Source organism: Sphaeramia orbicularis, chromosome 20 (genome assembly GCF_902148855.1).
Source record: "Sphaeramia orbicularis chromosome 20, fSphaOr1.1, whole genome shotgun sequence".
Classification (NCBI taxonomy): domain Eukaryota; kingdom Metazoa; phylum Chordata; class Actinopteri; order Kurtiformes; family Apogonidae; genus Sphaeramia; species Sphaeramia orbicularis.
Genome location: NC_043976.1, coordinates 19,550,782 through 19,566,183, shown reverse-complemented (window position 1 = coordinate 19,566,183; position 15,402 = coordinate 19,550,782). Strand labels below are relative to the sequence as shown.

At 41.9% G+C, this 15,402-nt stretch overlaps 2 protein-coding genes across 3 annotated transcripts; one reads left to right on the top strand and one right to left on the bottom strand.

Moving 5' to 3' along the window:
• Window positions 1-249: 249 nt before the first annotated feature.
• Window positions 250-8,049, bottom strand: LOC115411560 (cyclin-dependent kinase 8). The gene is made up of 13 exons (XM_030123747.1): window positions 7,591-8,049; window positions 6,210-6,285; window positions 5,774-5,884; window positions 4,993-5,133; window positions 4,053-4,110; window positions 3,834-3,965; window positions 3,600-3,743; window positions 2,672-2,741; window positions 2,403-2,475; window positions 2,124-2,221; window positions 1,887-1,965; window positions 1,613-1,771; window positions 250-1,293 (listed from the first exon to the last, which is right to left on the bottom strand). Exons 1-13 carry the CDS (start codon window positions 7,716-7,718, stop codon window positions 1,168-1,170), a joined length of 1,395 nt encoding a protein of 464 aa, XP_029979607.1. The 5' UTR covers window positions 7,719-8,049; the 3' UTR covers window positions 250-1,167.
• Window positions 8,050-9,181: 1,132 nt separating this feature from the next.
• rnf6 (ring finger protein (C3H2C3 type) 6) lies at window positions 9,182-14,933 on the top strand. 2 transcript variants are annotated; one of them, XM_030123249.1, is made up of 4 exons: window positions 9,182-9,286; window positions 10,511-10,666; window positions 10,827-10,991; window positions 11,207-14,933. In XM_030123249.1, exons 2-4 carry the CDS (start codon window positions 10,525-10,527, stop codon window positions 13,057-13,059), a joined length of 2,160 nt encoding a protein of 719 aa, XP_029979109.1. In that variant the 5' UTR covers window positions 9,182-9,286; window positions 10,511-10,524; the 3' UTR covers window positions 13,060-14,933. The 2 variants fall into 2 exon arrangements, with proteins under 2 accessions (XP_029979109.1, XP_029979110.1); XM_030123250.1 differs by lacking the exon at window positions 9,182-9,286 and adding an exon at window positions 9,309-10,129.
• The last annotated feature ends 469 nt before the right edge of the window (window positions 14,934-15,402 follow it).

Sequence of the window (15,402 nt, the reverse complement as noted above, 5' to 3'; positions counted from 1 at the left end):
TGTTGCATTTTATTTTAAGAAGTTCTTTATAAACTGAGCTAACTTAACTTTACTTAATCCTTTTCACCATTTTGTGTTTATGAGTATTATTAATCAAGAAACCCTCTCTCAAACACCTTTACCTGACTGCTTGAAAACCTAGCCCCTTAAAAACCAAGAAAAAAACCTTAGTAGGATAGTATATCAAAGAGTCATTGTATCAAGACTTTGCATCTCACACCTGCTGCTTAAGCACAGACACTCCCAAAATATCAATGTTTCCACTTTTATTGTCAGGATACTTGCTTCATGTAAAATATTTCAATACAATACAGTACAATGCATGTTCCATCTGCCATCCTCCATGCTATTGGTTGGTTTTGTCATGTTGTAAGGCTTGCCCACAGCGTACAGCAGCTGAACACTCATCCAGCACAAGCTGCATCGCCACTCTTACCATAAGAACAAAACCATGAAAAGAGATTAAATTATAAACTACTAAAATCTTTTTTTGTCATTCTTTTTTTTGTCCTTTCTGAACAAAAAACCCTCAATGCCACAGCTGTGGGGGCTCCATATCTTCCCAGCATGCTTCACAGCAGCTCAGGTCAGTCCTCAGCTGAGGCCCTCACAGGGCCACACAAAAAAAGTAATGGGTAGACAGACAGGAGGACAGACAGACAGGGAATCTGTCAATGCTGGCAGTCACATAGCAGCTTTCAGCCTCATCCAAGCTTCGACAGGAAGAGGGTAACTGGCTGGGGCAGAGTGTGTGTAGAGACAGGTGAAGAAGGAGGGGAGGGGGGGTGAAACAGCAGATTAACGTGCCCCCCAAACTGAGCCATCTTCTCCTGGCTGGTTCGATTTAGTCTGAATAACAGAAAACAGTCTGGATTCTCAGCTTCGTAGGTCGGGAGCATCTCAATACTCCTGCCTTGTGTTTCCCATTAGCTTTTGCTCTATAGCGGTGCTTCTAATACTGGGGTTACTGTGTTTTATCTTGAAGAAGTGTACTTTGATGCCATTCTGGCCTAACGGACTGCTGCAGAGAAGGTGCCCTCTGAGGGGTGGGGTGATGTGGGGATGCTGTTGCCATGGACACCCCCACATCCCTCAGTACATTCTTTCAGGTGGGCGTGGCGAGGGCGTTGTATGTGTGTGAATGTATTTGCGTATGGGTGGGATGTCTCAGTAGCGGTGGGTCTGGTGAGAGTACTGGGGCGGCTGTTGGGAGGTAGAGGAGTATCCCATGCTGCTTTGGGGCAGTGATGTGCTTGGTCCAGGGTTCTGGTAGGCAGCATGTGGATTGGAGCGCTGTATGGATGACAGAAATCAAGAAAATTATTGATTTGTGTTCCATCATTTCTATATAATTATTGCCATATTTTAGCCTGTACTGCACCTGGACCCACATACAAACCTCTGCAAAAAAGCAAGTAATTAATTTTTGTTTTTTAAGTGTTAGGGAACCTGAGATCCAGATTTTTTAAATCACAGCCTAGTATATTTGCTCCAAACTAGTTTTCAGAAACACAAATAATTTGCATTCCCCTTGGTGCAACTTTTTGAATGTTTGCTTCAACCCACTAGACATCTCATGGAAACACATCTTATGGGAAACAGAGAGAGGTACCTGGTAGTCTGAGGTCATGATGAGGCCACCTGAGGTAGTGGTGGGCGGAACAACTCGCACTTTCTTCAGAGGCGGGCCTTGGGCGTGGCTGTTTTCAGGGTTACCAGTGTGCCCCGCTCCATTCGTGTGGTTATTTCCCTGTTGCTGCTGCTGGTTTTTCTAAAAAGCAAAAAGTTGCATGGAACTCTTTATATATCCTTTAACTTTGTATATGTAATCATGAAATAAGCACTGTAAATAGCTGAAATGTCATTAGACAGTACATGTTTCTTACTTTATCTGCCTTGTCTTCTGGCTCCTCCTCTGTCAAGAACTCCCTCTTAGGATAGGGAATCTGGCAGCCCGCAAACACACTGGAGAAAAAAAGAATAGAAGCTCGTTGACTTATTTATTCCTGTGACTAGCAGCTAATTAGCTAGAAACTTGTTTAAGGTAGCACTTAATATCCCTTGGACAAATCACCCGACCTAATGAGTAGCACAAGATATGTAAACTTGATTGTGTGACTCACTCAGAGGTTGGCAGGGGCTCCTCCAAAAAGTAGGGGTCCTGCATGGCCTGCTCTGACGTGATTCTACGGATGGGGTCCATGGTCAACAGCTTCTGCAGCTTTATTCAGCAACACAGAATGTATGCGTCAGTGTGACGAAAATGCATACTTCATGCCCCATTGAGAGAATTACCCAATAACTACATATTAAATATCAACATACTAAGGATTTATCTCAAGTCTTCTATAATCTATGCAAATGACTTGTGATTGCTTTAAAACTGAGGTATTTGAACTTACCAAGTGGAATGCTTTGCTGTCTGGTTTGACTTTGTGTTTTTCCATGTACTTTATAAGGCTGCAGTTTGTGTATCTGCAATAACAAATGGGCACATTGTAATTTTATGATTCATACATTTATATTTTTTACATTTATACATTTCAAAAAATGAAGAGATACCACATGATAATATGAAAATAGTTGTTATGAAACATAACCCTCCTTGCTTGCAGAAAACACTTTAGACTAGACTTTGAGAAACTGGGACGGTGATGCTGTGCAGACTCACGTGTTTCTTCTGAAGTCTTTCATCAGTGTGGAGTGTTCTGGCATCTTTTTGATGTCCTCCCAGTCTTTATCTGTTAAATGGGAAAGACAGAATTACACAATATTACATCCACTCTTCCTTCACTAACAGATTATTTAGGTTCTAGGGTCTGGATTACAATACAAATCCTCATTATTTCACTGTGACTGTTAAAGTTACAACTTGACTAAACACAATGTGCTTTAAGATGCAAAAATGCATACTGAGATATTACATTTCAACTGCGCAACTCTGAGTAAGAAGAGTGAGTCTGCAAGTTTATATACATTCTTTTCACTTAATAGTCACAATTACTTCAATTGATGATTGTGCACTGGGACCATTACGTTTGTCCTGATACAAACTTTATAAGGCTCATTCCCACACAAAATCAAATCAAATCCATCAAACAAACTGGTGAATTACACAACAAGAGCAGCAGACATGGTAGAGGAAAAAAAGAGATCAGAAGCAGCTTAAGTGAACTGGAAAAAATAGGCCCAAATGTAGCCCTGCAAGTAAAAGTTACTATGTTTGTGCCTTGGCTTCTATCTCTATATCGTGTCAGTGGATTGATGTTGAGAGCCCACAGACCACATTACTGCCCAAAGAAAAAGGAGGAAAAGCGACCAGGGAAATAATCGACTCTGGTAGAAATGGAAAATGCTGATTCTCGCACAGCATTTTCCATTGAAAAGGAGCACAGTATCTAAGACATGAGGAAAACAGCAATGAACCAGCATTAAGTTACAGTGGAAAATCACATATACTGATTTCCCTTAATATTGAAGGCAATATGCTGGGTTTTAAACCAGTTCAGTTTAGTTATTAATAAATAAGCATGCAACTAATTATTGGCAAAGGACATTTTTAACTATTTTACTCAAATCTGTAATTAGCTGAGTCTCACCAGCAGGGAAGCCCATAACGTTAAAGATACGGTCCAGTTGGTCATGGTGGTAAGGGTTACTGGTCTTGATATCCTCCTGGCGACAGTGGAATATAGGCTCAGACGTCAGCAGCTCTGCAAAGATGCAGCCAATCGCCCAGATGTCTGAAAGGACGGCAGACCACACAACAATGCTGTCAATAAAGCCAGCAAAAGAGGATTTACATTTACATGAGTTGTACCGACAGTTCTCACCGATGGCTTTGGTGTAGTGCCGAGCCCCCAGCAGCAGTTCAGGTGCTCTGTACCAAAAGGTGACTACCACAGGGTCGAGATCGGCTAAAGGCTTCAATGGTGAATTGAAGAGACGAGCAAAACCCATGTCCGCTACCAAATACAAATACACAACACTGAGTAAAGCAGTAACTACTGCAAAGACTGAGAGCTTAAATACAAGATGAGAGACATACATACCAATTTTTACTCTACCCCTCTCTGGCCCTTCACCCATCACTAAAATGTTAGCTGGTTTCTAACAGGAAAAAACACAGGTAGACACACAGAGTCATGAATAGATTCCCACAGTTTAAAAACATGGCAGATTAAAGTAATAAAAAATAACTTTGGACCAGCAGTTACACTGTAGGGCAGGGGTGACCAATCCTGGTCCTCAAGGGCTGGTATCCTGCACGTTTTAGATGTATCCCTCTTCCAACACACCTGATTCAAATGATAAGCCTATCATCAAGCTCTGCAGAAGCCTGATAACAACTGTCAGGTGTGCTGGAAGTGGGAAATATCTAAAGCATGCAGGATACTGGCCCTTGAGGACTAGGATTGTCCACCCCTGCTGTAGGGCGATATGATTTGCAGTAGTTGATGTCAATGCAATTCTGCCTTGCTGCCCTCTAGTGGACAAAATAAATAATGCATCCCCAAGGAGAGGTCCACTATTACTGTCACAATTATATCAGTCAATGGATGTAAATGGCAGTCTGGATTCTCAATGTTACTATAAAAGTACAGCTTTTAATGAAAATTTGAAAGTAGTAATAATAGTTTTATAATATTTTAATATTAACTCAAAGAGGGAATTGCAATTCCCCAAAATGTACTATATTTCCAAATGAAAAAATTAGGTCTTTGTGCTAATAATGCATTTGAACAAATGCTCTGTCAAACCAGCAGCAGGTTACTGCATGATAATTGTGCAATTCTGAACAAAGCACAAATAGGATAGTGATGAGCCATGACTAAACATGTGCAGATTGTCACAGCTACATGCTTTTGACGGATTCTCTGGCCGTTGCCAATTTTTCATCATCTGCTGACTGGTTTTTCCTGCTACCTAAATATTTTTTCTATCCCACCCCCTCTTTTCTCTTCCCCTTCCTGCCCACCCCAATCCTCTTACAAGGTCTCTGTGAAGGACCCAGTTGGCGTGGAGGTAATGTATGCCATCCAGAATCTGGTAGAGCAGGGACTTGACCATTCCTCTAGGCAGCTGAAGTGGCTTCTTGTTAGCCTTGGATGCTCTGTGGAACTTAATTATGTGCTACAGAAAAGAAAGAATAATCATTATTTTTTAACATAAATTGCAAAAATGTATTATTTGGTGTCTCTTACTATATTTCTATCACAAATGTAAGTTTATGATACAGGCAACTTGAGTAAGGCTGCTGTTTGTGGCATGTGTTTCCACTTCGCGAGAGTGGAATGTGAATGTTGCAGCTGTGTGGCAGAAAATGGCATTTTAACCCAGTTCTGATGCCCTGCCATTTAAAACCACTAACCATAATGCAGCAGAGATTTGACTACTGAATGTTGAATACTTCTTAGTATGTGTTATGCTTTAATGAGATTTAAGAATGCATAATTAGCACTGTTTTTAATCTCTTTCCTCAGGACAGCCTGATGAATAATTCCTAATTTGTTCATTGAAAAAACTAACAACAAAACCTCATACATATTAAAATAACATGACATAAATATGTTGCTACATATTATGTATAGGTGTACAGTATGTTTGTATATATACTAACCTAAATATAACCTATGATTAACATGTGTTCATAGAATGTGGAATCTGCATCATCTACATGTGCACTGAATATAACGACAATACAATGCATGACCTTTAATATTCTGTCATGTACCTCAGGTATGTTTGTGTTTGCCTAGTGTATGCATTTTACCCAGAGATCATGTTCGGCGTAGTCGAAGAGCAGCCACACTTTACGGTCTGCATGTGATAGGAAAACCTTCTGCAGTGAGATGACATTGGGGTGCTTCAGCTCCCGGAGAAGCTGCAATAAACAAACTCATTCAGAGGGCCAGTCACACACCAAGTGGAAATCAGTGACAATGTACCAGTCTGTATTGGTTGTGGAGTATCTTCAACATCCATTTTGACACCAGTTTGATGTATTACAACATTTAAAAAAAAAAAAAAAAAAAAAGCTCAGTGTAATATTTCTTATAATGTGCTACTTTTTAGCTTCTGTGTTTGACTTGTTGTCTATTAACCAAAAATGTGAAGAAGGGTGATTTAGACATTACATAGAACACAATAAGAATGGCATAAAGGTGTTTAATAGAAATCACAAGGGACACAGGAAGACAAGCTCTTACTGCAATCTCTCTGCAGGCTGACATGGAGATGCCAGTGCCTTCAATCTGCTTGAGGGCGTAGTCCTTATCATCCTTCCTACAAACATAGAGAGAGGCAAAGCAACATCAACACCAGACCAGACTGCAGGCCCCCTGAGAGCTGTCTGCACAGAAACATAAAGGGGGGCACTTGGCAGCTGGCACAGGGACTCTGAGAAGAGGCCGAGTTGCATTACCTCCAGATTTGTGTAATCAAGCTCACCTCTGAGGCTCAAAACAATAATGGGAGAGAGGAAGCAGGCCCTGTCTGGCAGCTGGCAAGGGACAAACAGAGCACTGGGACTGGCTCTCAATTGAATGAATTGGTTACAACCCCTCCCTCCCTCCCCCTGGCCTAAATCATCTCATAAACCCATGCTTTGTGCCTCCTCAGGCCTCGTCCAAGTGCTGCAGCACAAATAAGCTCAGAGTCTCATAAACAGCAGTCTCTTAAAGTGAACACAAACATCTTTAAACACTTTAAGGCTCTTTTGTGTGGTTCCGGCTGCCAGAATGTACCGGGCTGAGATAATGGGCCTGGTAGCTAAAAATGCCTTTAGCTCTCCCAAACTCCAGTCTTGACATACAGCACTTAAGAATATTTCTGCATATGTATTAAGTACAGCCCAAATGAAAGAAAATTTCTTAAAGCCTAAAAAATGAGAGAGCCATGAAAATAAAAGAGCTAAAACATGATAATAGTAGCAAAGTTCAATTATCTTTATACTGTCCAGACAAAATTCACAAGTGGCTGCATTCACATGACAGGGACTACATACGTTCAAACAAAGCCTTCTATGTGACAGAAAATATCATACAAAGCAGGTGTAGCAACAATCATGTGATATATTGTGGGTTCAAAAAATACCCCTTAAAAAAGCACAAATGAGACACTTTCTCATGAGAGCATGGTTGCATGTACACCTGCCACCTCATCCTGCAAACACTACATCACCCAGTATGACTGTTACTTTGACTAAAAAGTAAAAATGGCTACTGCTGAGCATCAATACAATACATTTCATCTCGAGATGTCTCACAAATACTCGATGAGATAAAGCTCTCATTTGTCAAAGAGCTACAACAGGGGAAAAGGAAGCAGCCATTACAACGTTTAACCATATGTCAGTGGTTTCATACACAACAGTAACCCTCTTCAGTAGCCTGGCACTGACAATTTCAACACACTGCCTCTGTCGTAGTTCTGTCACTGCTCTGCATAAACCACTAGCAATGCCTCCGCTGCCAGTGGCACTCGATTCTAGGCTTGAAGGAGGAAAAAAGTAATTAAAATTTATTTGGGAGAGGGAGGGGGGCTGGCGCAGGGTTCACTGGCTAGAGGCCTTGCTGGTCATCAACTCACCCATCTTTTCTCTTCGCCTTGTATACATGGCCGTAGGTGCCTCTTCCCACTTTGCATCCTTCGTACTCAAACAGGTCCTCGACACGCTCTCTTTCGCCGGTCAGCTTCACTTTAAAATCATAGTCCATTTTCACCACTGTTTAGGCTGAATGTGTCCGCTCCTTCCTTTTTAAAGCGTCGCTTGGGAAGCAACTAAGCTACTCCAACGAGCTCGGTTTGGTAATTCGGCTAGTTGCCTTCCCCAGCGTGGCCCTTTCTTTCCTCAGCCCAGCTTAAACATCGAGTTCTCGGGTCAAATTTGGTGTTGTCGGGAGGATGCGCGGTGCGCGGAGAAACCCCAGGTGGAAAACGAGCCCGAAATATATTCCTTTCTCTTGTTGCTGCGTTTCTCTCAGCCGGTATCTGCTCCAAAGAGACGCACTTCACTCGGTAACGACGGCGTATTCGCGCACGGCACTGTCGTAAAACGTCGTGAACACAGCCCTGCAGCAGATAAAGAGCTGAGGAAAATGACTACACCACGTGGAAATGCATTCTAGTAAAATAAGAGCCAAATATCAAGTTTGATTAATCGATGAGCAAATAATGTGTTTTGTTCATCTCCTGGATAGCCTTTGATATTTGGCATAAGCTATGGTAGGACCAAAGTAAGACGTTCACTAAGATATTTCCCTTTTGTCAAAGAACTCAGCATTAATCGAATACTTTGATTCGACGCAAGACGGGGCATTTCACTCTGAATAACCAGGAAAACAATGCATTTATGTTCCCATAGTTATGGGTCACATTAAGCATTACATATTCAAAACAGGCATTTTTTATACAAGAAAATACATGGAATAGTAAAAAAAAAAAAAATTCAGCAAAACACAAACATCAAATAAAACATGCTTGATTTCCGGTATAAAACAGATATAGGGCGCACTTAGTTAATTTGAAGTCGTTTCTTGAAAAATTTCAACATTTGAAAAAACACTAAATATTGCCCCAGCACCTACGCCTATTGGTTATCATGCAGGTGTTGGCAGATATTATTTGGGATTTTAGTTCCTGAATATTTAAACATTTGAAATTAAGATTATGCTAACATGACAGCCTGTTTCCCTACAAACTTTCTTTGTCAAAATGAGTTTTGGTATTTATGTGACGAATCATCTATTAGCCTTGATGATGAAAGCTTTTCATTTGTTTGTGTAATGACCTGTCACCTGGCTGAAAGTGTGCCAGCTGCTGAGGCTGTTGCACTTTTTGTCTGTCCACTGGGGAGCTATTGACGATTCATATTTTATTACAATATTACATTTTTTCCCGTAAGAACAACAACATCACGAAGAAACCGGACCTATTAAATGTACGCTGCAGTCATAACGTGCAAAATGCAACGGTCAGTAAAGGTACATTATTTGAAAGCTCTTTTGCCAGTGTAAACACATAAAGATTAATGTTAAAACTCCTTCACAATGGTTTATCTGGATTTTTTTTTCGAACTAGTACAAGTCTATTAAATATCTTAAATGTATGACATGTGATATATATGACAATAAAGTTGCTGCTGTGTTTTGTGTGTTAGGTAGGAACTAAATCGTCAGGGAGGAGGTTTTCTACGGACGGCGAATTGTCGCACCACTGGTCCCATCTTGGTTTGAGAGAGAAGGGAGAGTAAGGCAAACCGTCCATATTACCGCTGCCTTGTCAGGTACTAAATTCCTTTTACTGTCACTGTCATTTTGTATGAAACTTTACTAGGGTAAAGCGTAAATATCTGTATACATTAACTGCTTGATTAAACAACTAGTCCGATTGATATATTGGAAGTTATTCAGCCTCTCAGCTCGCTGGCGAGTCAGCTATCCCAGCTACCCCACTGTCGACGGACTACTCTTCGCTAATGTTAGTTGCGCTAACCTGCTAGCTCCGAGTTAGCATCTAAAGGGTTGCGCATTCGAAATGATTCCTATTCTTTCAGTAAGGCAGAGAAAACTACCTGTTGTGTCTGAGTGGCAAAGCAGTTAATTGTTTCCTCGTATTAACAGCTGAATTATGTAATACTTTCACAATGTTGACATGATTCTTTGTCTTTCCTTCTTCGCTGTGCGTTTACATGGAGACCTTTAGTTTGCCATGTCCCGCCCCCGTAGAATACTGATTGGATGCTTAGTGGTTCCGTCATGACTATGAGGTCGGTGATTGGTGACCAAGCAGGATGACAACGCCAGTTTTGCTGCTTTACTCCCTTTGCCTTTAACATGGCCTTCCGTAGCTACTGTTTTAACTTGGCTAATATTAGCTCACATGAAGACAACGTTGTTTTTTAGGTGTGCCTTTGTATTCGTTTGCAGTGAAAGAGTTATATGTTTATTTATCCTTTATTGAATTAGATGGATATGCTATATGTGGCTTCCGGTTAAAAGTGACCAACGTAAACTGGATTTACTGTGGCTTCTCTCAGTCTCATGCTGGCGATGTCTTTCGGTAGAAAATGGATGGCGTTGCTTAAACTGCCGTTTTTCGCTAGAGATTAGTGACTGATCAGCCGAAGGTAAATGAATAACTGTGGATTAGGGGGCTTTAGTTTGTCATCGCTGTTTGCTTTTACATGTCAAACAGTCCTGGTTGCGTACGGTATGATGCAAACCAGATGATTTATTCTTTATCTGTTTAAAAGAAACTTGATGGCCATATACCTCGTTTAGATTTTGTGCAACCCTTAGAAATAACAAATGAGAATGTCTGTTGAGCACTGAGGGTGAGAACACTCAATATGTATTGGGATTTGTCTAGTGCTGTCTTTTTCTGTCTGTTTGGCCTAGGAATATTGTGTGTGAATGACCTAATAATAAATATATTTTTGCAGGATCCTAAATATAAGCTCTTTCAATAAAACAGATTCACCTGACACGCTCTGTCCTTTTTCTGCCAGCACTTTTCACGGTGATGGACCCTCCTAGTGGGGGAGACGAACGGCGGAGGCAGGCAGAGCGTCTTCGTCGAGAGGAGGCCTACTATCATTTCATTAATGAATTAAGTGAGGAGGAGTACCGCCTAATGAGGGACAGCAACCTGCTGGGCACTCCTGGTGAGAAAGAACACATTCTTCTAAATAAACACCAAGGCAGTGTCTGTGCAACCTAAATGCCCAAACATTTAAATATATGAAGTTTAAATTGCTTCCTACAGAATCATGATTCTGTAGGACGAGTAGTGCATAAACATTTAGATATAATATTTTTTCATAGGTGAGGTAACTGCTGAGGAACTTCGCCAGCGTCTTGATGGAGCTAAGGAGCGAGTGTCATCTCAGCCCCGTACTGAGCAGCAAGCACAGACTGCTGATTCTGGAGAACAGCAAGGCAGTAGCGGGGATGGAGAGGAGAGAGGGGCTGGAGGGAGACGAACAGCAGGTGGGCAGAGGGAGGAACCTCTCTCTTTCCCCAATTTTGATATATGCCATTCATGATTTCATAAAATGAAAGCATTTAACATTTAAAAAATGATACCTGTAACAACTGACAGCTGTATTCTGTGAAATTAGATAATCGCAAAGAACACACTCCCTGAAAGTATGTGAGAATATTTTGTGCTATGTTGCCATCTTACCCCCATTTGTTTTTTGCAGGGAGCGCAGAACCTGGAGCGGAAGCATCAAATGGGGACTCATTACTGGAGTGGTTGAACACTTTCAGGCGCACTGGAAATGCAACTCGCAGTGGGCAGAGTGGGAACCAGACATGGCGAGCTGTCAGCCGGACCAACCCAAACAGTGGAGAATTCCGCTTTAGCCTGGAAATCAATATCAACCACGATCAGCCGGAGCCAGGGGAGCATAATGACACCTCAGACCCTGCAGAGTTGCCAGTAACTGCTCCAAACACGACATCGGCCTCTATACGCACCGCTTCCTCCTTCTCCAACCCTCGGCCTTCAACTACACCAAGGCCAGCCCCTTACCCTTCCCCCCGCCCAGCCCTCAGTCGGAGGATGCAGACTCGGCGTACACGCAGCAGTACTACTACTCTTTCTATGAGCCCCCCTGCTCTTCCCACACCAGTGGCCCCCCAAACCACTGCCCAGAGAAGAGGTTCTACTTTGCACTCTTTAGCTCCACCCCAATCTGTTCCCACCCCTCCTCTTGACCAAACTGCACCTTTACAACTTCAAGCCCCAAATGCAGAAGAGCATGGGCGTGATAATATGACCCCTCCTCTAGACTGTCCCCGTGTGTCACCTGAGTCCGGGCCTCAGGTCCCAGCAGTGGGACATGAATCACGTGGCAGTAGGACTCGAACACGTGGACGCACACGTAGGGCGGCGGCAGGTCCCAGCAGTATTTCATCACGCCTCACAAGGCGAAGTCGTTCACCCTTGCACAGAACACCTGTTTCCAGTATCACTCCTCCATCAAACACTGGAATCAGTGGCTCTAGCATCCACACTGTTGAGCCAAACAGTAGTGCAAATTCTGTGTCCATGGAGACAGAGGAGGTTGTGACAGAACCTGCAGCTGTAACAGAGCCTGCCATAGAGACAGGAGAACGTGAGAGTGAGTCACATATTACCGGAGGAGGAAGTTCTGCAGTACGCCGGCATCCAACTATCATGTTGGACCTGCAAGTAAGAAGGATTCGACCTGGAGAAAACCGTGACCGTGATAGCATAGCTAGTAGAACGCGTTCTCGTGCCCGGGTTGCTGAGAATACAGTCACATTTGAAAGTGACAGTGGAGGATTTAGACGCACAATCTCCCGCTCTGAGCGAGCAGGTATCCGCACCTATGTGAGCACTATCCGAATTCCCTTGAGGCGCATTAGTGAGACAGGCCTGGGAGAGCCAAATTCTACTGCCCTTCGCTCCATCTTACGCCAGATCATGACCGGATTTGGAGAACTCAGCTCATTAATGGAGACAGAAGCAGACTCTGAAAATGTTGCCCCTAGTCATGCTGATGCTAGTGGTACAAACAATAGCACTAGCCCAGCTGGTCATCTGCACTCAAATGAGAGGGCAGCCGGTCAGGTTGGTACAGGTGGGACAGATCAGGAGAGACTAGGGTTGATGGGAACTGAAGAGGACCATGGTGGGCAGGCAAGGCTCGGAGGAGGTGTAGTGAGTACCACAGAGGGGCGGGCCACCAGCAGAGACACCAACAACCTCGTAGAGAATGGCACTTTACCCATTCTGCGGTTGGCACACTTCTTCTTGCTGAATGATGAAGAGGATGATGAACACCCCCGTGGCCTGACCAAAGAGCAGATTGACAATCTAGCCACACGTACCTATGGCCAGGCTAGTTTGGAGGGGGAGATAGGCCGTGCTTGCAGTGTCTGCATTAATGAGTATGCCCAGGGCAACAAGCTGCGCCGTCTGCCCTGTTCTCATGAATTCCACATCCACTGTATCGACCGCTGGCTCTCTGATAACAACACCTGTCCAATATGTAGGCAACCCATACTTGGAGTGCATCATGATTGACTTATTTGCTTATAAACACAAATGTCATGTTCCTGGCTGGCTTAACTGAGCAGACCCAAGTGGGCTTTGCATGTACATAGCGCTTTTCATGTTAAATTTCTTTAAGGTTGTTTTTGAAGGTTTGAAGCAAATGTATGAAAAAAGAAACTATAAATGCAGAGAATTAACAACTTTATTTTTTTAGACTTTGTTTTCAATATGTTTTATTTTTTCTTCCTGTGACCATTTCCACTGGTCTTAGGCCCACATTAATGGATGGCATTAATGCTTAAGGAGCTCTTGTAGCTGCTGCTGACTAGTCTCACATTAACTTCTCAAGGTCTGAAACATGTGATATCTCCTTGCTACAACTGGACTACACCATTCACTTCTAACTTGATTTATAAGCTGTAAATATTTAATCTTTGCTTATATATAATGGTTTTGAGGTGCATTGCTCCTCACATGCCATCTGTCAAGAATGGAATCAGGAAACTTTTTTTTTTAACAGTCATCCATTTTAAAGGTAATCTCAGTTCATATTTTTTACTGTCACTTCACAGTCATTTAAGAAATGTCTTATTTACTGGGATGTGTATGAGCTTTGAATTTATTTTTAAAAAAGATTTATTCAATAGTTTTTGTATTTTTTGTTAAACCCTCCACATATTCATAGCCCATGTAATTATAATACAGATTTCACCTATAAAGTCACTTTACAATCATTGACATTACTTGCGTGAGCAGCACAATTTTAATTAAATGCAGTTAACAACTGGTAATCAGGATGTCCGTGTAAGAATTTAGTATGAGTTGTGCAATAAGGAGAGGAAAAACAGTGTTGTTTGTGTTGCTGTTCACCGTTTACACTGTATTGCTTAAATATAGTCTCCATCTAAACAAAGTCTTGTCAGTCCTGAATTCAATGTTCTCTTAATTCCTGTCACTGTTGGATCCATACCTGCCAGACACCCTGGTGCAATGTCAAAAAAACAGCATTAGTAGTTAGCTTGACAGATCTGCTAAACAAAAACTTGGAACCCATTTAAATGTAAAACATGACATTTGATTTTAAAAAGGAAATGCTGCTCTGGGTTTTCATGGTACATTTGTCCAGCTAAATTGCCTCAGAAATTTTTCTTCATGATATTTGGTGAAAACGGTCAATGTCCAGAGCATCTACTGTAGCTTTGACTCCAGAGCGATGTTTGTTTTAACAGTAGAGCTTTCAATTAAGTCAGAGTGCAATGGTCACAGTCTATTTCAGTTCAACAGTACTAGTGCTACACCTATGTAAGGCAGTGTTTGTAATATATTACTGTATGCTCTTTTTGATTTTTTTTTTTAACATTACATACACAGATCGTGACTTTTCTAGTACAGCACAGATGAGTTATTTAGCTGAACCCCCAGTTCAATGTGTTGCCATCAGGGTCACTTTGTGCATCATCAGTAACCGTATGCAGGAGAAACTACATCTCTGCCGTTGACATGTGACTTAAGAAAACTGCAGGAATGATACAGTAGAGTATATAAGAATGTGTGATAGTGGGGTAAGTGTGTATGGCTTTATGTGTGCGCATGTGAGTGTGTGGATGCTGAAGGAAAGATCCAGCGTACCAATAAACCTGGTTCTCAGAAAGCTTCTGTTCAGTTAATGTCCACCTTAGAAGTGAAAAAAGGTTGTGGCCACACAGTTCAGGAGTGATTATTTATTCTGTTCCTATTTAATAAGATGGAAATAAACTTTTGAAATATGAATTAAGTATTATGTTACAATGTGATGAGAGTAAATAAACAGTTACAGAATATGTTACTATGTAATAAAATGAAAACATGTGTTTTCTTCTCTGCTCCTTAATAATGGAATAAAATGCAGCTTTGTTATGCCTGGAGATCCGCATATTGTCTTAAATGTGTACACGCGCCTTTAACTTATGAGTACCGCACGTGCGAACATGATCGATCACGTGACAGCCGGAAACGGGTCGTGAAATAGTTAAAATGGTGATGAAATACCGAGTGAAATGTGTGTTTTAAGCACACCGAACTCATAGATGGATAGAAGTCAACTCTATTTTAGGATACCGTAATTTAATAAAAGGTTAACGGTGAGTAAAGAAATTATTACGACCACTAATACGGAGGCATGCCGGTTGACATTTCAGTTTTCCACAAGCTACTGGAAAGTAGCACTTTGTAACGCTACACTAGCAAAGGTACACATTTTTAATGGCGTTTAAAACCCGTTACAGAGATTAGCGTTCACTGTTTGGATACGCATTCGTACTCCTGGGCTGATTCGTGACCGAAGACTTAATATCAGACTATAAGCTTGACAGTTGACCTTCAAAATAAAGGCCA